General features: G+C 32.3%; 5 protein-coding genes across 8 annotated transcripts; 2 read left to right on the top strand and 3 right to left on the bottom strand.

Annotated features, from left to right (window-relative positions):
* The first annotated feature begins 6,530 nt into the window (after nt 1–6,530).
* Nucleotides 6,531–7,394, top strand: LOC102614895 (biogenesis of lysosome-related organelles complex 1 subunit 1). Its single transcript, XM_052434658.1, has 2 exons — nt 6,531–6,996; nt 7,173–7,394. Exons 1-2 carry the CDS (start codon nt 6,622–6,624, stop codon nt 7,260–7,262), a joined length of 465 nt encoding a protein of 154 aa, XP_052290618.1. The 5' UTR covers nt 6,531–6,621; the 3' UTR covers nt 7,263–7,394.
* Nucleotides 7,395–7,546: 152 nt separating this feature from the next.
* LOC102614600 (ribosomal RNA-processing protein 8) lies at nt 7,547–11,209 on the bottom strand. Its single transcript, XM_006470165.4, has 9 exons — nt 10,954–11,209; nt 10,814–10,875; nt 10,388–10,439; nt 9,343–9,457; nt 9,113–9,207; nt 8,303–8,409; nt 8,092–8,206; nt 7,973–8,017; nt 7,547–7,881 (listed from the first exon to the last, which is right to left on the bottom strand). Exons 1-9 carry the CDS (start codon nt 11,161–11,163, stop codon nt 7,810–7,812), a joined length of 873 nt encoding a protein of 290 aa, XP_006470228.2. The 5' UTR covers nt 11,164–11,209; the 3' UTR covers nt 7,547–7,809.
* A 626-nt stretch (nt 11,210–11,835) lies between these two features.
* Nucleotides 11,836–13,875, top strand: LOC102609542 (chalcone isomerase-like protein 1). 2 transcript variants are annotated; one of them, XM_052435298.1, is made up of 4 exons: nt 11,836–12,408; nt 12,800–13,043; nt 13,144–13,235; nt 13,327–13,875. In XM_052435298.1, the coding sequence occupies exons 1-4, from the start codon at nt 12,000–12,002 to the stop codon at nt 13,458–13,460; spliced, it is 879 nt and encodes a 292-aa protein (XP_052291258.1). In that variant the 5' UTR covers nt 11,836–11,999; the 3' UTR covers nt 13,461–13,875. The 2 variants fall into 2 exon arrangements, with proteins under 2 accessions (XP_052291258.1, XP_015383188.2); XM_015527702.3 differs by having other exon boundaries at nt 11,884–12,408; nt 12,812–13,043.
* On the bottom strand, nt 13,685–17,623 carry LOC102615193 (putative glucose-6-phosphate 1-epimerase). Of its 3 annotated transcripts, none has more exons than XM_006470167.4 (9): nt 17,256–17,620; nt 17,012–17,158; nt 16,161–16,235; nt 15,462–15,518; nt 15,222–15,379; nt 15,005–15,136; nt 14,750–14,852; nt 14,300–14,399; nt 13,685–14,170 (listed from the first exon to the last, which is right to left on the bottom strand). In XM_006470167.4, the coding sequence occupies exons 2-9, from the start codon at nt 17,087–17,089 to the stop codon at nt 13,953–13,955; spliced, it is 921 nt and encodes a 306-aa protein (XP_006470230.2). In that variant the 5' UTR covers nt 17,090–17,158; nt 17,256–17,620; the 3' UTR covers nt 13,685–13,952. The 3 variants fall into 3 exon arrangements, with proteins under 3 accessions (XP_006470230.2, XP_006470231.2, XP_024950586.2); XM_006470168.4 differs by having other exon boundaries at nt 17,386–17,620; XM_025094818.2 differs by lacking the exon at nt 16,161–16,235 and having other exon boundaries at nt 17,256–17,623.
* A 4,502-nt stretch (nt 17,624–22,125) lies between these two features.
* LOC102609826 (alkane hydroxylase MAH1) lies at nt 22,126–22,968 on the bottom strand. The gene has a single exon (XM_006470410.3). It carries the CDS (start codon nt 22,966–22,968, stop codon nt 22,126–22,128), a length of 843 nt encoding a protein of 280 aa, XP_006470473.3.
* Nucleotides 22,969–23,745: the final 777 nt, after the last annotated feature.

The following is a 23,745-nucleotide window of genomic DNA, read 5'->3' as shown; positions in this document are numbered from 1 at the left end:
CAGCTTCATTTTTTTTAAATGATAAAATAACAAATATAGAATTTTGTATATTTTGTGGACAAATTTATTATGAAATATTGAAATACATTGATTTGTGTCTTTATTTTCATAGAGATTTCAGATGATGACATTATTATGAAATCAAATCAGCTTGATTTTGTATCTTTCTGTTTTTTTCAGGGAGATTTTAAATTATAATATCAAAATTGTAGTGCAATCTCCTATGTTGAAAATAAAAGACCGTTAGGTAAAATAATACATAAATTAAAAAATTTAAAATTGTATTTTTTTTTCTTTAGGCATTTATTATGTAATCAAATTTGGATCCACCTTAAAATAATTTATGTCAGTTTTACCCTAAGAATAATTGGTTTTGAATAGAATTAGTTAAATATTTAGAATCCCTTATAATTTTAAAAAAGTAAAAAGCTGATTTTGGTGTTTGATAAATTTTGTTATGAATCATTTTTGATAAAATCACACTATCTTACAGTAGATTCCGAAAATTATGGAATGAGTAACTTTTCAAAATATGATTTTGATAATTACTTTTATACTAAATACAATTTCATATATATCCTCTTGTATATTAAAAAAAATCTAAAATTATTCTTATGAATTAGGAGATAAAATCATTAACTTTAAAGAGTTTATTATTATTATCAATTATATTGAAATAAAAAATAAAAATAAACTTAATAATAAAAAATATTTATTTAGTTAATAATTTTATATATACACTATAAAATAAATTTTTTATATACATATCTATAAATTTAAATCAAATTTATTCAACATTATGTCCAATTCAATCATTTATTTTCATACAACAATTTAATAATAAGATTTACCAAATACATACATTGCTTTTAAAATTCACAATACTTTTTAAAATAAAATTTACTAAACGTTTAATTGATTCTCCCTACAACTAATTATTTAACAGCACAACTAACACCAATTCTTTTAAAAGATACAACATTATCAAACTAACTCTTAGTAAAATTTATTTTCAAAAAGTACTAGAGTTTTAGAAATAGTCATATCATTTGGTAAACCTTTTTGTTAAACTATTGTAAGAATGCAAATGACTGAGATAGATATAACGTTTAATAAAATTTATATACATATTTATAAACATGTATAATAATATGTTTTATTGTGTATATATAATAATTGATAATTAAAATACATATTTTTATTTTGTTATCTCAATATAATTGGTAATAAAAATAACTTTTTAAATTTAATGATTTTATTTTATAATTGAATGAGGATAATTTTGATTTTTTAAATATATATAAAGATATCTATGGAATTGCATTAAGTATAAAACTAATTTTCAGAATAGTCTTGCTTTTTAAAATTCGTTGGAGGATAGATTAATTTTATCAAAATGATTTTATAAAATTTACCAAATACTAAAATTAACTTTTAACTTTTCAAAATCACTTTTAAACATCTAAAAAATAATTGTTTTGCACTTCATCCAACATTTTGATTCTTATATAATATAGAAATATTTTAGTTGTTTTTGCTTTCGAATTATTAAGGAGACAGAGGCTAAATAATTGTTTTGCACTTCATCCAACTCCTTACCTTCAAAAATAATATTAAAAGATACAAGTATTAAAACCAATAAAAAAAAAAAAGATACGAAATCCCCAAAGGTTTGCTCCATTTAATAGATACACATGCCCCTTTAATTTAAAAAAAAAATGGTCGCATAAAAAATCCTTTCCTGGGTCGACACATTTATCCCTTAGTTTCTTCTTTTACTTATAATTCAAGCCATGTTTACAATTGCGGTTCCATATGTTAAAAGCAAACTGTTTTAAAATGTTATGACCAAAAAAAAAAAAAAAAATTATAATTGTATCCTTTTTTTTTACCATAAATCTTATTTTGTCAATCGAAACCCTAATAAATCATCACTATCATTATCCTATTTTATTTGGGATATGGAATTCATTGAACTTTAATTAAGTGATATCTTTTTTTTTTTTTTAATTTGTGTAAATTTAGGTGTTGAAAAAAGTGCATAACTATTTAATGTTTTATCTATTTTATTTATGGTAGCTATACTATGCTATTCTATGTCATACACTTTAATTACAAAATTTAATAAATGCATATATTTTACTTTTAAAATTCATAACACAATTAACACCCACAAATATTTGGTTACTATATTTGCGTAGTTAATTATTTCTTAATAAAAGTAGAAATATATTTTTAAACCCCACCAGGCAGCAGTCCTGCAATCCCAAATTGCATTGTTCTTTCTATTTGGATTTTGTTGGAGGGGTATGAGATAAAATGTTTATATTCTTTCTTTCTTTTTTTTTAAATAATTTTCACTGTAAAATAACCTCCTTCTGTGGGTTTGAATTTTAATAATTAAGCAAAGCTTACTAGTTTTACAAAAATAAAAATAAAAAACAGGTAAAACTAAACCTTCGTTAATCAGTCAACCGGTTTACCGTTGACTTTTAAAGCCCGTGACGGTGAGGCGTATATGGAAAGGTTGACTTTTGACTTTAGACGCACCGACAAGGTTTGACCATCACCAATTCATTGACGTTCGGACATGCCCCCGTAATATTTAATTGATTCTTGCTTTTCCCGAAAAAAATAATAATAATAAAATATGATGTGGTGAAGAGAGAGAGAGTCTTAAAATTCAGTAAATTTTGAAAAAAAAAGAAAAGAAAAAAGATGAGGTGGTGAAGAGCAAGAGAAACCTGAGCGGCTAGCGGGGCTCCAAAATTGATAAACCACCGAATCAAATATCAAGTACGACCCCCTAGCTTTCGCCTTTCGGTGTCAATGTCGGCCCAACAGTGTGATTTTGCCGTTGGTGTCCTTTTCGACCTCAAAAATTTCCTATTCCTCATTTATTCTCCGGCTTTGGTAGAGCACGAGTCATGACTTCTGAATCATTGGCCATACATAGGAGAGAAATATATTCATTACAAATATTTGAAACCACACACGGCTCATATTTTGGGACTAAATATTTTTTAGGCCAATAATTAAAAAAAAAAGAATTGATCTAATATGTCTCGGCCGACGGCATTTTTTTTTTATAAATATAATAATCGATAAATTAATAATTGTTAGATGATACTAAACATCTCTCTAATTCCAGATGCTTAACTCAAAGGATCATTTACCAAAAGGATAATATATGTGTGTATGTATATATTGGCTTCCAGTTTTGTTGACATTTTGTCAACGAAATCTTTTGGCTCCAATTTTCACTACTATTATTGATCTATTTACCAGAAATCAAAGCAATCCTTCTCGAAAATGAGCAATTTTTTGGTTTTTTTTTGGTCATTTGATTGGGCCATTCTATGTTACATTTTATATAACATATATGAACGATTAATTTTTGGCTTAAAATAAAAAAAAATTTTTTAAAAAAAATAGTATATGAAGCAATTGAGTTGTCACCCATAACAAATCATACGTTTACTATGTTATTGCCTTATATGTAATAAAGTTCAACTCCATTTGAATTTTGACTTTTTGGTGGGTTAAGTATTTTTTTTTTATTGCGTAGGTTTAATATGGGTTGAATTGAATTTGAACAAGTCCAATTCACGTCTTAATTATGATTCTTGAGAGAGATCAAGAAGATATCCAATTTCTTCTTCTTCTTCTATTTGATCCTCTCACGTGATTCTTGATGTGTATTTTTTCAATTGTTTTGGTCGTAAAATTTTAATTCCTAAATATCAAGTTTGACATTTAAACTGAAATCTTTATTATTTTAACTTTTAAAATAAAGTAATAAACTAAAGGATTTCAATTTAATGTTTTTAATTATATTTAAGACAAACAAAAATTTAACCCAAATATTAAAAGCTGATGATTAATTATTCATATTTTTTTAATCAATTAATTAAAAACTTTAAATCCTTTTGCAGGTCATGTCTATATTATCTTGGCCTCTGGGGGATAACATTCCCCTTAATTTGTCATAATAGGATCCTCTCCTGATATGAGTTTTACTGACTCTTAAAGATCTCATATCATATATCTTTTAGTAGAAATATATGGGTAAAATTTAACTTCTCTATTATTATTTTTTGTTTATTAATTGCTAATCAATAGTTCACCTTGTGGTCTATTATTTGTGGTCTATTACAAATATTCCCGACCAAGTTTGTGGTTCGTGATAATACTCGTGAAAAACATTTTAAGTGCAGTATGAGAACAAATGTTATATAGCCTGAAAAACTATTGTCTGTAATATTTTTTAAAAAATAAATTTAAAAAATAAAGCTACCCACTGATGTTGAGACTCAACCAAGTATGCCTACTTTGTGTCACGAGCGCTTGGATTGATAATTAATATAATGATTACTAATGTATATAAATTAGTTTGGCAAGTTGGCTTGCTGATGTATGAAGAAGAAAAACAAAACAGCCAAATTAATAGCTATAGTTCAGATTGTTTAGCACGTTAATGGAAGTGAGGTGAGATGGACGGGAAGACAGCCAAATTTTAACAAAATATTTTTTAAAAGCCCCGATCCATCACCTAATGGTAGAGGTGAAAAAATTTGGCACGATTCAATTATCCGACACAAATAAATATGTATGAGTCGTTAAAATTAACACGATTATAATTAATTGAGTTGCGTATGGGTCAACACGATTTTTTTTTCCGTGTCGGGTTAAGATTAAAGTTCTTAACCATTTACCCGATCAATGACCATTATATTTTCTATTCTAAATTAATCTATAAGTTATTGTCATAAAAAAATCTCTTTTTATTTTATTTTATTTTTGAAAGAATGAACATATACATAATATTTTATTTATAAAATTTTATATAACTTTATTTCTGTATGTATGTATATATGTAAAATTTATTAAATATATAAATATTAAACATATTATTAGGTAACTTATTTATTTTTCGTGTCAGGTTAGGATTTCAATTTTTTAATATGATTATTAAATGAGTTATATTTAAATTGACCTAAATTTAATAAGATACAAATCTAACACGATATGAATACAACCCGACAAATCGATTTACTAACTCTACCCAAAGCTTTCAAATCTCCGGGAAAAAGTGAAAAAAAAAAAGGGCTTACCCTGTATCAGTTTTTCAGCCGATACACTCTCGAACACTCATAATAATGGATACCCATAGGCTTAAACTAATTGTCTCCAAAATTTTGTTTTGTTAGTCGTTACTTGTTAGTCTCATTTGGCATTGGCTAGGTTTTAACTGGTTTGGGCACATTCGATTTTTATCTGTACTTTCAATTCTAGCAATCACATCAGACTTTTTTGGGAGTCACTTTTGCTAATTCCAATTAATCTTTGACTTTTTGGGTGGTTAACAAATAACAATGGATAATTAATTTCTCACTTTTTAATTTTTTGACTCTCTTGATGAATTCATCTTCGTCTTTGAAGGTGCTTTTTAACTTTCAGGCAACTTTCAGTCATGAGATGCAAGATTATTCAAAGTAAAATGAAATAGGAATGATACCTTGTAGTATTTTCTACAGTATTTATCGAACGAATCGATTCAGACGGCAGCACATTTCCTACTGCATGTTCGGCGATTAAAATTGTAACCTTTGGATTATGAAAGTTGGAATCTAAAAAGTTGTTCCGAATGAGGACAAAAGAACGGGGAACCTTATCGCAGGGGTAAGGTAATTGGTGCCCCATTTGCAACGCCTCTTCGATTCGAAATTAGTATTAATGCCGAATTGTTAGCTCTTGTTCTTCCTTTTGAAATAGCTTTTTCAATACTTAAATGCACGACAAATCTGGTTGGAGTTCATCTACTGTTTTATTATAATTTAATTTTCCCCCGAAATTGCTTCGCGATTGTTAGTCGAATAGTTAACATCTATTTTACCCACAAAATTTGAGTGCTCCTCTTTTTCATTGGTGAGATCTTTTCCCCTCGGATGTCATCAATTCAGAAGAATCTTTTAAAAGATTTTTAAATTTTGAATCATGAACTTATAATATGTGCTAATTATGTTTGTCATCGTTAAACAAAATACTTTAATCAATATCATCAATTTACGTGTAAGGAAAAGTATCCACCGATTTTTCTTTTTCTTTTTGGAAAAAAAAAAATTTATAGGGACATTTACAATTTTACATGTAATAGTGAAGCCACTGTAAGGACTTGACCGAAAATTATCATCATCATCATCATCATTATTAGTTATTGGGTTTACGGAGCATTTCCATGGCAGAACAGTTTCTAGAGCCATTAGATATACTTTATTACAATTGTTTCATATTCAGCTATATGCATCCAACCATTCTGGAGATTGCGTTGGAGCATTTCTGACATAACAATTTTCAGAACCATTAAATGTATTTGTTACAATTATTTCAGATTCAACTATATACATTCAACGGTTCTAAAGACTACTCTGCGTTGGAGTATCTCCGACAAAATAACTGCCTTATTATTATTATTATTATTTTACAGAAGAATTGTATTTAATCCAAAGATTAGGGGGTCTAACTGAAAATTACAGAGGACTAAAACCCAAATCCCAGGAGGAGAAAGGAAGGAAAACTGGCAAAAGCAAAGGCATTCTCAAAATTCCAGAAAGAAAAACCATGTCGTCCCCACCGCAGTTTCCCCCGGCGAGTACGCGCGTGCAAGCCACGGCGGAGACGGAGAAAGCCCAGGCCGATACAACAGCAGCAGCAGGAGGTCTAGAAGCTTCGCTTCTGCAACTGATCCAGAATCACCAGCATTCGTCTCTCAAACTCTGCGAGCAGACAGAGAGAGCCAAGAGAGATTCCGTTCGGCACGCCGAGAGGGTGTCGGATTTATTGACGGATGCATTGAACGGAGGGGTGCAGGAGTCTTACGTTATCGAGAAAAGAATCGAGCTCGAAATTCGAACGCTAGCGGCCACGATTGCCAAATTCATGAAGCAAACCGATCAGTGGCTTGCCACCTCTCATGCTATCAACACTGCCGTCAAGGTTCCTCTTCTTTCTTCTTCCCTAATTTTTTCTATACCCAGTTTGACGAAATGATGATAGAGACCCTTTATTTTCACAAAGAGAGTAACACTCGTTTCTGAGAGCTTACTGTTCAAATATTAAACCATAGCATATAATACACACACATAGCAATTATGGTTTTGTTTTGGTAATAGGAAATTGGAGACTTTGAGAACTGGATGAAGACAATGGACCTGGATTGTAAAAGCATTAACGCTGCAATTCGCAACATCTACCAAGATTAAGCTTTTGCAATACATCATGTGTCTTCTTGCAGCTACTTGTATTTACATTTTCTAATTCTCATGTTGGTTTCTTGAAAATTTACTTTCTTGAAAGTTTCACCAATAGTTGTTCAACAAACCTTTTTTTTTTCCTTTCCCGGGTGCTAACGTGCTTTGTAATTCAACTGTAACATCTTAGCTTCCACAGAACATGCTGGCAGAGAAATGAGCCAACAAGAACGCTAGCATGTTGATGTTTGCATCTAGCAAACTCATTCAGACATTCACAGCAAATTGCCCGGATATTAATACTAATCTCAAAATTTCCATACTAATAGATAAAATTTTGTTACAAATTTAATGTCCAGTGTATACTAGAAGCTTGTTTATAGAACAAAAGAGAGTACAAATAAAGAAACAAAATTTGATATTTTCTAATTTTCCTTTGGAGAAACAAAATTTGATGACTTACTCAAAACATTGCCTAAAACTACATATACAGAGAACCATGCCCGAGACTCACTTTGTCATGAGAAGAAAAAAAGATGGGGACATTTTGACTTCAGTTTCAGCGACGTTTGTACAAACAAGGTTTCAACTCAGGCCATTCAATTTCCTTGCTCTTTGAGTTCTGCTTCTCCTGCAAAGGCAAAGTTGCAAATTGGCGAGTATCAGATTATTTGGTGCTTCTGCATCCAGATAAAATGGATATCTGACGATGCGCTACTAACCTTTTTCTTGAAGTAAAACATAATAAACATCTTATTCGAAAAGTCCTGCATGTAATATCTATCAGTTAGCATGAGTAAATAATCAATGACTCTGGCAAATGAGAGGAAGCCAAATTAACCTTGGACACAGGCGCAAATCCTAGATCACAAACTGCCTTTGAGAACTTGTTTGGGTCCGCTCCTCCAGTATTTGGATCAAATCTGCTCTTCACCTCTGCTATCAAAAGCCAGCCACTATGACGGAACATAAACAGCGGAATTACAAAAAAAAAAAAAACTGATCCCAGCTGGGTGGTGTAAAAATTTCAAAAAATACGCTGAGCAGCAAACCTTGGCTTAAGAACCCGTTGTGCTTCCTGAAGGTAATTGGGGAAGTTAATCCCCATCAATGAAAGGCAGAAGACAGCAACATCTACAGACGAAGAGTTAAGGGGTGTCTGCCAATGAGCACAAACAATGAACTACCAGTGAGGCTATTTTATTACCAAGCTCTAATCTAAATACTTCCCAAGGAGAAAAAAAGTTCCAAAGCATATTTTTTGACCATCAAGAGTCAACAACAACATTCCAAATAACACAATGAAAAGCCACGGATTTCGTAATGCAATTTAGCATGTGCAGATGCATATCTGTTTTTCCACATATCTCCTCAAAACCGAATCATGAGGTATATTATAATAATAATAGAACATAGACGATTTGGCAAAAACATTACTTTTCAGAAAATATGTAGGAGAAGTGGTTCATATCCACAGTAGAATTCTATATAAATTCTCTTAGTTCATAAATTTGCAATGAAATCTATAGATGAATCTAGTTTATGATTTGTGCATGTATAGGTGTCATAATCCATAGCATCTGTCCCTTGTAAATATAGCCTTAGCCCAAAGGCCAGTTGCTAGACATGCAGGGCAAAACAAGACTATCCGCATTTTGGTTACTATATAAAACAAAAAGAAAATTCGACACTATATCCATTAGCAACAGATGTTCTGCCAACAATAAAAGAAGGCGCTATCCTCAACTACTTTAGCCCTAAGGAGTGAAGATTTTATGTACTGAAATTGCTGGTTTACAGTCTTGCAAATAATTTAGTCATATCATTAAAGCTTTAAAAAGCGTAAAAATAGAAAGACATACATTGGACATATCACAAGCAATTACTGAAGGATCATTTGAGACAAGATCGAAAGAAAAAACTTTATTCTTCACACTTTTTGCTAGGCGTGCGTCCCCTGTAAAACAATATAACAGGATTACATAGACAGATCAACTACACGAGCATAAACAGTATTAGAAGTCTAATCAGAAAATAGTGGTAATTAACAATTGCAATTAGCAACATTTTATGGAGTCTAGAAGAACATTACCGCAGCCAAAATCAGCAATTACCAAAGAAGGGCTGTGATCCTTCAGCCATTTGACAATGATATTAACAGGCAGCTCAGGCCAATGCGACATTTGCTCCTGATATCCTGAATGATACTGGCAGGTACGTGTAAATTAAGTTCGGACATTGCTCCAAATACAACAGATAACATATAATAATACCATAAAACACTGCTTGAAGCCATTTCTTTGGTAGACCAAAAAAGAAAAAAATGAACCAAAAAGACAGAAGAATTGAGGCAATTACGTATGACAGAATTCATAATTAAGCTGTGAGTATATTGATGTGAAAAAACAGAATGCAGTAGAAGTCATGCTGTAGACATAGCAGGAATTTTAAGAAATTGGATGAAACATTAGATTAAATAAATGTCCTAAGTAGGCAATATTCCAGGTGTAGACTCAAATATCCCCAAAGCACGCACAGCAGCCAATACTACAGGCCCAAATCCAAAGACTTCAACATGTCTCAATTATCTAGCACTGGGAACTTAAAACCTTGATAGACTTTGGAATCAAGAATCAAGATACAATACCATGGTAAACAATCCCATCCTTTCATACAGTTTTTGATCATTGGGATGCACCAGATACTTAGTTTCATTGTAAATATATGATGTGCTTTTCATACCATTGTATCTATATGACACTGAAATCATATTTTATGGAATGTAAATGAGTACTATGTATACTCCATGGATTGTCTAATAAGCTTTGATGTTAAGGTTCAAGATGCGAGATGCTGCTAACCAAGAAGATAAATAAGTACTACGTATAACTTCTAGATATCAGGATCAAGGTTGTCTGGCCTACGATGAACAATGCATATGCTATTTCTAAGTATTGTCTGTTAACATAAGAACTACCATCTAACCTAAAGGTTCTTGCCATACCATTTTCCAAGTTACGTTTTACACATAGAAAAGATGACATTGGGTGTATATTCTTGCAGACAGAGACACACACCCATACACACAAAAAAAAAAAAAAACCCAAAAAAAAGGAACAGGAATATGAAAAAGTTACCATATCAAACAAAGCCGGGTTTTCATTGAAATAATCCAATGCTTCTTTTCCACTGACAAATAGAAGCAAAAAGAATCAGATTTGCTTCAAAATGAGTACTATGTCAAATTCCACACTCACCTACGCCAAAAATAAATAAATCATGACCAGTAAGACAAAGAAATCATATCATCTTGACCAGCGAGCATGGGAATAATCGCAGCTAAAAGAACATACAATACACTTAAATATGTATCTCAATCATTAGACAATGTTTTTATAACATTGAGAAAAATTAGATAAGAATAAAAATTAAACTTTATTAAGAGCTAATAAAGTTATAACAGTTCACACCCAGATAACAAAAACCTCCAATGAACAAAACCCAATAATAAAATGTATTATGATAGAGAGAGTAATAACAAAAAATTAATAAAAAAAAATTACGTGCAAGTGTATAGCTTTTCATTGAGCATCCTGAAGTGACCCCCAGATAACCTGGCTCGCATCTGCCCATTAACAGAACAATTAGCCAAAAGTATGAAAAAAAATTCATATTAGATGGACTGAGAGTGAGAGAGAGAGACCTTGTCGAGGAAGCTGGAGGGCTTTGGTCGCTTTGCAGAAGCAGCAGCAGAAGTTTGATGATGTTCATTGTTTTTAACTGTGTCCTGTTTATGCTTCTTTGCTGTTGTTTTAGCTGTGCTCTTAGATTGATAAGATTCTTGATCCTGAGGTTTACTGTTGCTATTGTGTCTTCTTCTTCTTTTGCGTTTTCTGCTTTCTCCCTCTTTCATAGCTTTGCTTTCTTCTTCACTTCTGCTTCGCTTACGATAACCCAAAACCCCACCTTACCTATATTTTTTACTTAAAAAAAAAGATTTGGAAACTCCAGTAGGCCCACATCAGGACCAACAGACGGCCCACAAGTTATGGATCGTTGGCCCATGAGTTTGGACTTCATTTAAGCCCAAAGGAGTTGCCCACAAATAAAACAAATAGGAAAATACAGGGGGAAAAAGAGAAGATTAAGATTTTTTTTAACGTTTTCTTTGTCATTGGCTATATATGATAAAGTTTTATACTTTTATTAAATGAGGATGTTACACAATTGATGTTCTAAAAATTGTTTCGTAAATTTAAACTGTCGTGTCAAGTGTCAACATGGTATCAAAACCCAAATTTACCAAGTTGTCTTGCCTTGCACTTTAGGAGGCTTATCACATCTACTAACACTCCAACTTTCTGTTTACTCCATGGTGAAAGATTGAGCAATTCAAGGATTGCATTGAACACTATAGAGCAATCAAAAGGATGAGCTCTTGATATGTGTGATTTGCGTGCACGGTAGAAGATTGACAAGGCAGGGCATCAAAAATCAATTCACGTATGTGAACATTTAGTAAGTCAAATATTACAGATTATATCACCATTAAATTCTCTTATCTAATACTGATACCAAGGTCGGCCAATTACACACCCAATAACATGCCAATTTAATGCTCCTTTCATCTTTCATTACCATTTTTGACCTATATAAAGACATGCAATGTCCTTACATTTGCCAATCAACCAGCACAAGCACTCAACATCTTCATTCTCTTTGTTTGAACTCTCTGTTAGTTGAAGAAGAATGGCAACCACTGCTGTTGAGAATGTGACTGCCAAGGCTGAGGCACTTGTGCTTCAAAAGGCTACTGCTATTGGGGAGGTGGCCAAAGAGAATGTGGGCTGTGAGAATGGAACTAAAGTTGCTGAAGACCAAAATGCTATTGCAGAGTTGGCAAAAGAAAAGATGAACTGCGAGAACAGAACCAAGGTTGCTGAAGCTGAAGAGCTAAGCGATGAGAGCGTTCAAGAAGATAAGGAAAAGACCGGGAATGAGGTGCGAAAGGAGGAGGCAAAGGAGGATATAGCAGTCGAGGTTGAACCCAAAACTGGGGTGTCCTTTCCTGTTAAGCTGAATGATGGGAAGCAACTGAATTGTGTCGGTTTGAGGAAGAAATCGATGCTTGGCTTGGGCATCAAGATTTACGGCTTTGGTAATGTTCCATATGTCAAGATTTCAGTTATTTTGGTTCAATATTCAGCCCTCTGCACTGTTTGATTTTATGGTCGTGCATACATTAAATGCATGATAATATCAGCTTGCATGCAATTATGTTCATAATAATATGATCAGTGCTACGTGAAAACTAAGAGATTGATGGTGTAACAAGAACAATGAAAGAAACAGATCACTTGAAATGATATAATATCAGCAGCAAACATGAAAGCATAAAGGAACAAGATTATGCATTTAGCTATCTTATTTAAAACCACAATCATGAGTACCAGGTGCTCATAACTTGAAGACTAAATCCACCTAAGACATGCCAGAGTTTGAATACATCTTCATTGGCAAATTAACTAGCCTTATCATTCATTTTGCAGGGATATATGCAGATAATGAGAAGCTGAAAGAACTTCTAAGGTCAAAGATTGGGAAAGCTCTGGCAAAAGCTACAAAGGAAATGTATCAGACGGTAATTGACAGTGATGCGGGCATGACAGTGCGGATAGTAATTGTATTCTCTAACCTCACGATGAGCATGGTCAAAAAGAATTTTGATGAGGGCCTTGGAGCATCCATTAAAAAACTCACTGGTGGAAAGAAGAATGATGAACTCGCAAACAAGTAACATTTGTGTTGTTTTCAGAGCCACTACAAATGCATATTTATACTTAGCTATAAGCGAGACTTTACCTCACTTTGACACTATTAAGTTGCTTATTAGGGTCATGGGACATGCATCAGAAGACATCAAGCTAACATCTGGTTCTGTAATTGAGATTTCCCGGCTTCCAGGATATACCCTTCAAGCCAGAGGTGAGATAACAGGACAAAATTAAGCTATGATTTTAAATGTTATGCATGAACTCAATACAGAAATTAAAGAGATTTTGGTTGATGTGTACAGTCATGGACCAGGTGGTGAGCAATGTTGAGAGTGAACTTCTCTGCAAGGCCTATATCCATATGTATCTGGGAGATGATGCCTTCGATAAAGATGCAAAAGAAAAACTTGGGATGTCCCTGCTTTCTCTCTTCTAATTGCTTGCATACTGAAACAGTTCCTAGGATTTAAAAGAATAAGACTTTTAAGTACTTCCGAGTTACTGCTTTCTCTTACTGAGCAATAGCTCATTAAGAAGATATCAATGAGCATGTTACTGCTTTCTGTTCTACAATCAAGTACCATCAATCCCAGTTTCTGTTTTGTGTGCGAGTGCCATGCATCCAAAGAAATAAATTGTATGATTCAGGAAAAAAAGGGATTCTTTATGCTTAATGCTTACTCATTCATTCAACAGTTTTTTGATACAAAACAATGAGACATTCCTTACCATCAATCACAAAGAGGCAACATTGATAAATATTTATGTTGCTCAATTCTGTGACATTTTGTATGTTGTTGTTAGCTACTACATACAGCTGGTTAAAATAAAAGATGATACACAGACAAGCAAGTGCATGGATATTGTACATTAAATAAGAGAAATAAAACAAAATACTAGAAAACTTTTGTTGAGTCCGTGGATGAAATCAATGAAAGCCATGGAGAACTCTCCTAGGATCCAATTGCCCACTGCAATAGCTTGACGACACAGTAGAAAGCTCTTGACGGCCCCTCCACTCTTCAAAGGGTTTCAAGACAATAGGATTTTCAATTGCAGCAGAATCCACACATAACATGGTTTTGTAACCGTCAACCCCCATATCTGGCAGAGCTTTGGCCTTTTTGTCCCAAGGGTTCCACACAACTGCATAGTGAGAGGTTTTCAAAATTATAAGGGACAAAACCTCCGGGTAATCATGTAAATGATAAAAAAATGAACTTGAATATGTTGAAGGACTAATAAGATATAACACTGCAGAGGAATTTCAAAAACCTGAATCTGGCATGCCATCTTTCCGCAGTTCAAAGGTTCTCTTCTTCTCATGGTCAATAATGGCAATCTTTGTTGGGGTGCTCAAATACACTCTGTCAATCTAAAGGGAAACAAAGACAGGTCTTGAGAAATTCAAGAGTTCGAAACTCCAAAACCCTATGATGGGTTTGGCAGATGTGCTCATACGAACTATGTATAAGACTAACATCATGGTGACATATTTGACCTCGATACAAAATGAAAAATCAGATTAATGAATATCAATGCAGAGGTTTGTATATGCAGATAAACTGATAAAAAACTGCTCTAACCAATATGGAAAAAAAATGAAAAATGAAGCATGAAACCACATCGAATAGTTAACTAGAAGCATAAAGATGATGAATTGCTTCTATTTCCTGCTAACAAACTGATATTCAGATTGAATGCACAAGAATAAATATGTAGTACCTCGCCATCAAAGGTAATTGCATCCGCCTGCTCTGTGAACCTTTCTTTATTCATCAGATAATCAAAGTAATCAAGAGTCTCCAAGCCTTCGACACGCACTTCACTGTAAATTAAGCAGCATCATCCAACCCATCGGAAAAGGACAAGAATGGTTTATTCTCTAGATTCAACTATACTAAGGAATACGCAGAACTGTGGCGTCACAAAAGTCAAAAGACAATGGTAGCAAACATTTAGTCAATTCATTGAGAAAACCTGATATCTGATACAGATAAGTAATTACGCAGCGCGAACATAAAAGAGAAAGCCTTGTTATCCACATTCCTCACACGAGGGATCAAAGTCAGCTTGCCAGGACTGATAGAAATACGGAGACGCAACTCAAAGCTGCACAAAAGAGTCATTGGTGAACAAGTGATAATATCCTTCCATATTCGTTTTTCTGACACAGATCATAAATGGATGAACATACCCTCGTGGCCAGGCCTTTATATCCTCTTCTGTGGACTTCAATATCAGATCCACTGTTGACTGGTTGTTAGCTGGGGGCAGAGGAGAAGCATCTTCATCCAATGACCAAAATCTGTTCCTTGCGAATCCATGTTGCTCCAGTAAACCAAGATTTCCAAACTGCAGGCAGTAATTTATTAGAAACCATAGTCTCAGCAAGGAATAGCTATCACCAGTTTAGTTAGGTTCACTAATATACAACCTGTGGGAAGCAGACAGGTATACCTCCCCTGATGGCTTTAGGTGGCTTCCAGAAAGACTGCAGAACAAAGAAAGCCAATAAGTATGATGGAAAAATACAAGGAAATTCTGTTTGAAACTATCGTTTAGCAGTCATAAACTACACAAACAAGCTGCTTAGGTGTGGTCCACTGGAGGAGGAAAATAAATGTGCTCATTGAAATAGAAGTATGCTAGCATGTCATGATCAAGAAAAGCTTGAATAGCCAATGCAGCAGGAGAGAGGAGTCTTAAATAAAAAATGTTATAAAATGCGGGAAACAGGAAATATGAGAACAAAATAAATTGCAGTAAGTCAGCTTCTAAGTCATATTCACTCTTCCTTAATGTCATGCATTGTGATAAATATACATCTGACAAAGTTATTAGACTTTCGCTTTTGTTTCCTCTTATACTTTCATGGTCTGAAAGTGAACACATTTATATTCCCAACAATATAAATTTTTGCTCTGAGAATGCATGTTTGCTTCATCACTGGCCGCACTAATTAAAATCAATAGTTCCATAGATGTTGGGTCATCCATTAAGAAAGGTACAGAGAGAACAATCCTTAATTTTTATCAGAAGAAGAATTGTACAATCCTTAAACAGCACTGTGGTTTTCAAATTTAATTAGTAGACATGTTCTGAACCCCTAAAACATACACAAGGAATATTTTACCTTGCTGCTCATAAAAAGCAGTTCTTCTCTTCGTTCATTCTTCCAGGAAACAACTTGCCCACCATAGAGAAGCACCTGACAATTTTAGGTCATGTAGTTGGTTGGTAAACAGGCAAGGTTTCTGCTTTCATCATTTCGATGCATATAGCCACTTAAACCACAAGGGGACAACGTATCATGTTGAAAATTGAAACACTTATGTCAAACCCTAATTAATAAACCACTGAATCTTCAGTCAATTTACTATCGTATTAACAACTCAATAACGCAGAAATTGGATTCAACTTAACCTTTAATATTCCATGGATTTTGTATTAGGAAGATCAGACAGCAAGACTTACAGCTCAAAATCAATAATCAGTATCAAGCCAAAATAGGGACACAAAAAGTTACTTTTAAAAAAGCTTATTTTATTATCTTCGACACCCCTGTTCTTTTATCTAAGCATCTGAGGCTCTGAGCATTAGTCGTCTTCAAATTCTCAAATTTAATCATAACAAGATGACTTTATTTTCTTCCTTATAAATTAAAGGGGCTTCTCTTCACCAACTACCACACATCCTTTTAGTTTAAACACCTCTTTAATCTTTTTTTATGCTGGATGTACCAGAATCCATTAAAACCATTTCAACAATCCAATCACAAACCCTTTCTCTTTTTTCTTTCTTCTCAAAATTCAAACAGCACCATCTACAAGTAAAAACCAAATCAAAGACAACTAAATACTTCCAATCATAAAATTCATATAACCCCTCGAATCCAAATCATAAAATCAACTACAAAACAAATAAGAACAAATCCATAATAATATTTAAAAAAAATGAATAAATAATTATAATGGTGAAACAGACCTCAGCAGATGACCCAGTTGGCTCAGTCAAAATAATTCTGGGCAATCCATCTTTATCATGAACTATATTCAATGGCATAGCTGTTGGCCCTAACCTTGCCCTTATTCTGCTCACAAATGGGTTCACTTTCCCTTTTCTCCACTCCAGCTGCACACCACCACACAAAACCACAACAACTTTAACAAACCCACAACAGAACATATGAAGTTATTAAAACACCAAAAATCACATACAAAAATCATACCCCCAAAAGAGACTTGATTGCCCAATAAGGAAAAGAAAACAAACGATGAAACAACAAAATAAAAGGAAAAAAAAAATCCTATATCTATATATAACCAAATGAAAGACAACAAATAGATGGGTTAGCTTACGTTTGGCTCTTGATAATAATATTACTATAATAAATATCAATAATTTTTATTAATTCCCCTAATCGGCTTCGAGTTTGAAGAACAACCCACCCACCAACTCTCTCTCAAGGTCTTGAAAAGTCCATGATATGATGTTACTTACAGTAAAATCACATTACACGGATTATATATACATCTATATATCTATAGATTTAGCAGAGTTCGTGTAATAATAAGAATACGAAGGATGGGATATCTATCTAACGAAAGCCACCAACTAATATTATACTTGTTCGTCATTGGATGCTCTCTGCTTTTTGAGTCACTTTCAGTTATTCTGTTACTCTGTGTTTGTTCCCAGGTTTTTTCCACTGGGCCATAGCTTCCGAGAGCACTGTCGTGTTGGTTTTATCGAGATCAAGACCGTTGATCTAGTGGGCTCCTCCATGTGGCAAAGAAATAGAGTGCCTGTGTACTGGATTATTATGGGGTAGCTTATACATGTGATTATATCCGCTGTAGTTGAACGAATATAAGTATTGTACAAAAATTAATTTGTTTTTTTAAGGAACACTTTTAATCAACGGTCCACATTTAATGATAATTTTTGCAATTTTTTTTTTAAAATAAATATTCTCGACGTTCTTACTTTTGGTTCTTATAGTTTCTCTAACATAGCATATTATACTTATAAAATTATAACATATAACATAAAAATGATTATATATTTATAAGTAAATATTACCAATGAATTTCCATATTATTCTCCTAGTTGATGATGTATTTAACCACTGAAATTGAAAAAAAAATAATAATAATCAGTGAGGCAGATATTGTAGAGTAGCTAAAACCTAAAATATGAGAATCATATGTAAATTGTTAAGAGAGGCTTGGTAGAGCTAACTTTTGGTAGACGTACGAAATTAAAAAATAAAAAAAGAAATTAAAATGAGGGAACTTTGTCCATGCATCATGCATATCTTCGTTAATTTGTTTCTACTATCTTATCATGGCAATGGAGAATGACTTAACAACCAGGATTATAGGCTAGTGCTTCCTGTGATAAGACAATGGGCGGTGACAAAGACCTTTGGACAGGTAGTTTCATTCAGTTCAGTTCGGTTCGGTTTTATATTATATACAATTTAAATTTATCAATTAGATTAAAGGTTTATTTGTTTTTATTTTTATCTGAAATCTCAATTTGACATATTTTAAGATGTTTTGATATTTTAGTTTGTTTATTTTTTGTATTTGAAATCTTTTTGTAAGATATTTTTATCTGAATTGAAAAGAATAAATTCTATTGACTTTTATTTGAGTGATAAAATATCTGATTGAAAAATCTTTTTTTTTTTTTTACAAATATCCTCATTAAATGTACTTATTTCTTACCTAATTATTAGATGTCATATTATAATTTTTTTTCTTGATCTCAGATTTTACTTGGTATTAAGTACTTAACATACATTTAATTTGAATTTTAAAAAAAAATTCTTTTATTATTAGATAACAACTTTTTTATGTATGAAATATTATGTTGAATTGTGTTATCACAATTACTTTTCATAAAATCACATGTCAAATGCTTATCTTATAAATTATTTATAACATATAAAAACTGTTGTACTAGAAAACACTGTAAATGTAGACCTATTTAAACTTTAAGTATATATAACACTTTCAATGTCATAAGTATAAACCATATTAGATTTAAAATGATTTGATTTTATAAAAACAAACAACTTATCACTTACACTCAGACAAGAAAAAAAATTTTAAAAAAATATTATCCTAACATATGTATTTAGACCCATTTAAACTTCAGTAAAGTTGAAACTCATTTAAATTTTATATATATAAAAAAAACAAATACTTCCTAAGTTATTTTAGATTTAGAATGAAACTTAACTAAATCCAACCGTCTACCACATGAGGACAAGTGGGGAAGCTTGTTCCTAAAATTTTGAGAAAATCTATTTTAAATTTCAAGTAAAATTTTTTAATTGTCTCTAGTTAAATTTGTAATTTGTGATTTGTGCTCATTGACTTTGAAAAATATATATATATATATATATATATATATATAAAGTAAACTCAAAATTATAATTGTATCTTCAAAATCAATTTAAAGAATATATTAAATCTGAAATTATTTAAAAAATACTTGACAAAAATAAAATTCTTATAAATAAATTAAATTTGCCCTGCATGACCATAAGCCATTAATGTCACTTGAATCTGATACAAAAGCTAAATTTGATGATTGAAATACTTATAAAATTATATAAAAATCCTTCAAAATTGATAATGCAACCAATTAAATTAAGGATCTAAAATCATGGTTAGCTCCCCACAGAAAGGGGTATCATATAGATACAAATATAATCTGCAAATATGTTTACTGACAGTTGGAATGCAATATTAAGATATTAATTAATAACTAAATAATAATAAATAAATAAAAAAACCGCAGTGGCCCTAGCTAGAGAATAAAAAACGAACATATAAAGTTGAAGATGCTTTAAGAAGAAACCTTTGTGCTGCCATCGATCCATGTCTTTTATAAAGTTCGGATAAGATAGGGTTGACGATGCTATATTATGAAGTAGTCCACCCATAAAGTTATCTTTTAATCAAGGATGTGAAATCAAGATGGAGAATACCAGTTTTTCTTTTTACTGAAATTAATATATATATATATATATATATCACTTATCTTTATTGTTTTTGTAATATTTAAGAATCTTTTTAACTCTAAAAATTTAAAAGAAAAGAGGTGTAAATGAATCATTTGCTTGATATTTAATTTTAAAAATATAAAATAAATACTTGTTTTAGGAAAAATTAACAATAATAAAAAGTATAAGAAAAACATCTTATCATTAATGAAAGGAATTTAGATCTATTACAAATATATGTAGGCAATTAAAAATGTAAAATTAACAATTTAATTAATTTTTAGAAATACTGTTCACCGGCACTGTTTATGGTTACTGTTCATTAGCATAAAAAATATTAATTTTAAGAATATAAAATAAATACTTATTTTAGGAAAAATTAACAATAATAAAAAGTATAAGAAAAACATCTTATCATTAATGAAAGGAATTTAGATCTATTACAAATATATGTAGGCAATTAAAAATGTAAAATTAACAATTTAATTAATTTTTAGAAATACTGTTCACCGGCACTGTTTATGGTTACTGTTCATTAGCATAAAAAATATTAATTTTTCAAAAAACAATAAATTGCAGAAATTAAATGACACGAAGATTTTTACGTGGTTTAGATTAATTAATCCTACATCCACGAGGCAACGTCTAGATGAAAAACAATTCACTAAGTTGAGATATTACAACCTATGGATTTATCAAACTTAAGATTTTCATTTATAGTTTATCACCATATAGTTTACTCAACCTTAGACTGAATCTGCTTCTCTTGAATAATTGCTACCCCTCTTGATCCACGATTCTCAAGGTACTTCGCAAATCGATCAATAACAATTCTTCAATTCATCAATGTCTAGTGATCCAAGATCCACAAAACTCTCCACAGAGATGAAAAAGAAGATAAGAAGAAAACAAATCAACACAACATTATATGTCAAATCTAGATTCTCCAAGGAGGAGGTCGAATTTTACTTCTCTACTTTATGCTCTATGTTGCGTCCTTTTAATTGTAAAACACTTCCCTTTATATAAGCACTAAAATTTCACAAAAATGGTAAGTCTTAAAAGACTTGGATTCTTTCCAAATAAGACTTTTTTTCCTCTTATACTTCATGTGAATCTGAAGAGGAATAAATACGATTTTCTTGCTTTACTTGTCTCCCAAAAAATATTTAGAACATTCAATAAACTTCCTATTTGAACAAACTTCTTGCTCTAAATAGATCTCATGCGCCAATTATAGAATCTCATCATTAATTGACTTGCTAAATTAGACATCTAATTAAATTAGAAAATAAATATTCCTAATAAATTGGAATCTCACTAAATTAGAGAATTAATAAATTAATGTATGTTACAAGATATGCAATAAATAATATTCCAATTTAACTAGACTTGCCATAAGATGCCAACACTACAAATAATGGACTTAACAATCAATTTTTTATTTAAATGAAAATTAATATTTCTAATTTTTAGTATTTAATTTTTTATTCTAATTCTAATTTATATGATTTATTTATTTTCTAATAAATATAAATAAAAATATTTTTGAAAATAAAAGTAATATTGTAAAATGATTGTACTAAGAATTATTGAGTGCTACGAGAACAATAAAGAATAAGTGGTATATATTCAGTTTAGTAAGAAAGAAATTGATAATCTTGCTAATTGAAATGATGTGGTACAGGGATTATTGTCTGTAATAAATGCTTCTGCCATGGTTAGAATCGATCGGTTGTATTAATCTATGTGATTGTAAATTATTGTGAAAAATAACATGGATAAAAATGTCGGAGAATTTTATCTCTCTTGCCTTTGTGTTCATATCAACTACCCACAGTTCCATACTCCTAAGATTTGTCTTATTACTTAATAAATATTGAGTACAAGCTGCTATTTATCCAAGGCTCAGTCGATTGCTTCAGATTTACATCTGGCTAGCTGAGCTAATTATTATCTGATATATAGTATCTGGAACAAAGCTTAGAATGTAACAACCTTGACTCGCTGTAAAGAATTATATGCATGCATGCATGCATGATATTGCCCTACAGCATTACATATCCTGGTATCTAGTAGTTCACCAGATGGTTCTCTTGGACAGCTGAACCTTTAAACCATACTTCATATGAAGTACCATAGAATTGCAAGGTGATACAGGATGGCCTTGCACTATTTTTACCTGATAATTCCCGAGAATCAGAGCTGCAACCATCTTCATTTGAATGAAAGCTGTGTCCTTTCCCAAACAATTTCTCGGTCCAGCATGAAATGCTGTGAACTTGTAAGATGGTACGTGCACAATACTACCTCTCTCTGAAATCCACCTCTGTGGCTTAAATTCTAAACAATCTTTGCCCCATATCTCTTCCATCCTCCCCATTGCATAATAAGATATCAATATTGAATGATTCTTATTGATGCGGTGCCCACTTGGGAGAACGTCTGCTTGTGCTGCAATTTTGTGATTGTACGGCACTGGTGGGTACAGTCTCAACGTTTCACACAAGGCTGCATGCAGATAAACCATCCTATTGACCTCTTTTGCATCGAAAAGCAATCTCTTATCCCTATGTTCTTCTTCTTCTTCCTTTTGCATAACCATATTGGCCTTCATCTCTTCAAGAATTTTGTTTTCGACTGAAGGGTGTGTAGCAACGAGCCAGAAAAACCAAACGAGGCCTGAGCTTACAGTCTCTTTTCCCGCTGCCAAGAGATTGAATGCTGTGTCTCTCAGAAATGTGTCATTCCTTCTCAAAGCACCTATTTCTCGATCCTCGTTCATCTCTTCTTCCTCTTCTCCTTCCACCATAAAAGCTGTTAATACGTCAAATTCCTCCTCCGTACTTGCTTTTCTGCTGATCAGTAATCTTTCCCGCTTCAAAGAAATGCACTCATATAAGAATCTATCAAAAGTTTTCATGGCTTTACTAAGTTCTTTCTCTTTCCCAATGTGAACCCATTTTTGCAGCTTCCACCAACTCTTTGGCACAATGTGGCGATAAACACAGCTTGCTCGGTTGCGTTAAATGCATTTGCATAAGCAACTTGAGGGAACTCAAAGGAGAGATAATTTGGATCGATTCCTAAAACTGACATGCAGATATTGTCAAAGGTGAACCGCTGAAACACATCTTGTAAGTCCACCTTGATCCCTACTTCTGAGGCATGATCAAGAACTGGGATCAGACCATTTTCAAGCTTCTGATAAATAGTTTTTTCTAGAGCGGACTCGAACTTGTTGTGCTTCATCACTGAATGAATCATTTTCCTCTGCATTTTCCACAAATTCCCATCGGCAGCAAAAACGCCATCTCCGAATGGTTCCAAGATCATCCTCAAGTCAGGTCCCTTTGGGTAGTTGCTGAAGTTTTTGCTGCTGATGTATTGCACATTCATAGGATCACTGGTGATGATGAAGTCCATTTTTGCAAACCAAGGCCCTTTGAACTCTAATGTGCCCCGGCTCTTTTGCAAAACCCGGGTGGCAAATTCATGGAGTTGATGTGCGTTGAGGACAAGCGTTGACAGCATTCTTGTGCGAGAGCTTCTCTTGAAACTCCAAAGACAACCAATAAATATGAAGAGAAATGCTACGATCATCTCTACATAACTAATTGTAATGGCCATTGAACAAGCTATATATTTTAAAATGTATATGTTGTTCAGAATTAACTCCAAACGTTTAGCATTTATAGAC

This window comes from Citrus sinensis, chromosome 2, assembly GCF_022201045.2.
Source record: "Citrus sinensis cultivar Valencia sweet orange chromosome 2, DVS_A1.0, whole genome shotgun sequence".
NCBI classification, from domain to species: domain Eukaryota; kingdom Viridiplantae; phylum Streptophyta; class Magnoliopsida; order Sapindales; family Rutaceae; genus Citrus; species Citrus sinensis.
This window is presented reverse-complemented; position numbering and strand designations above follow the sequence as displayed.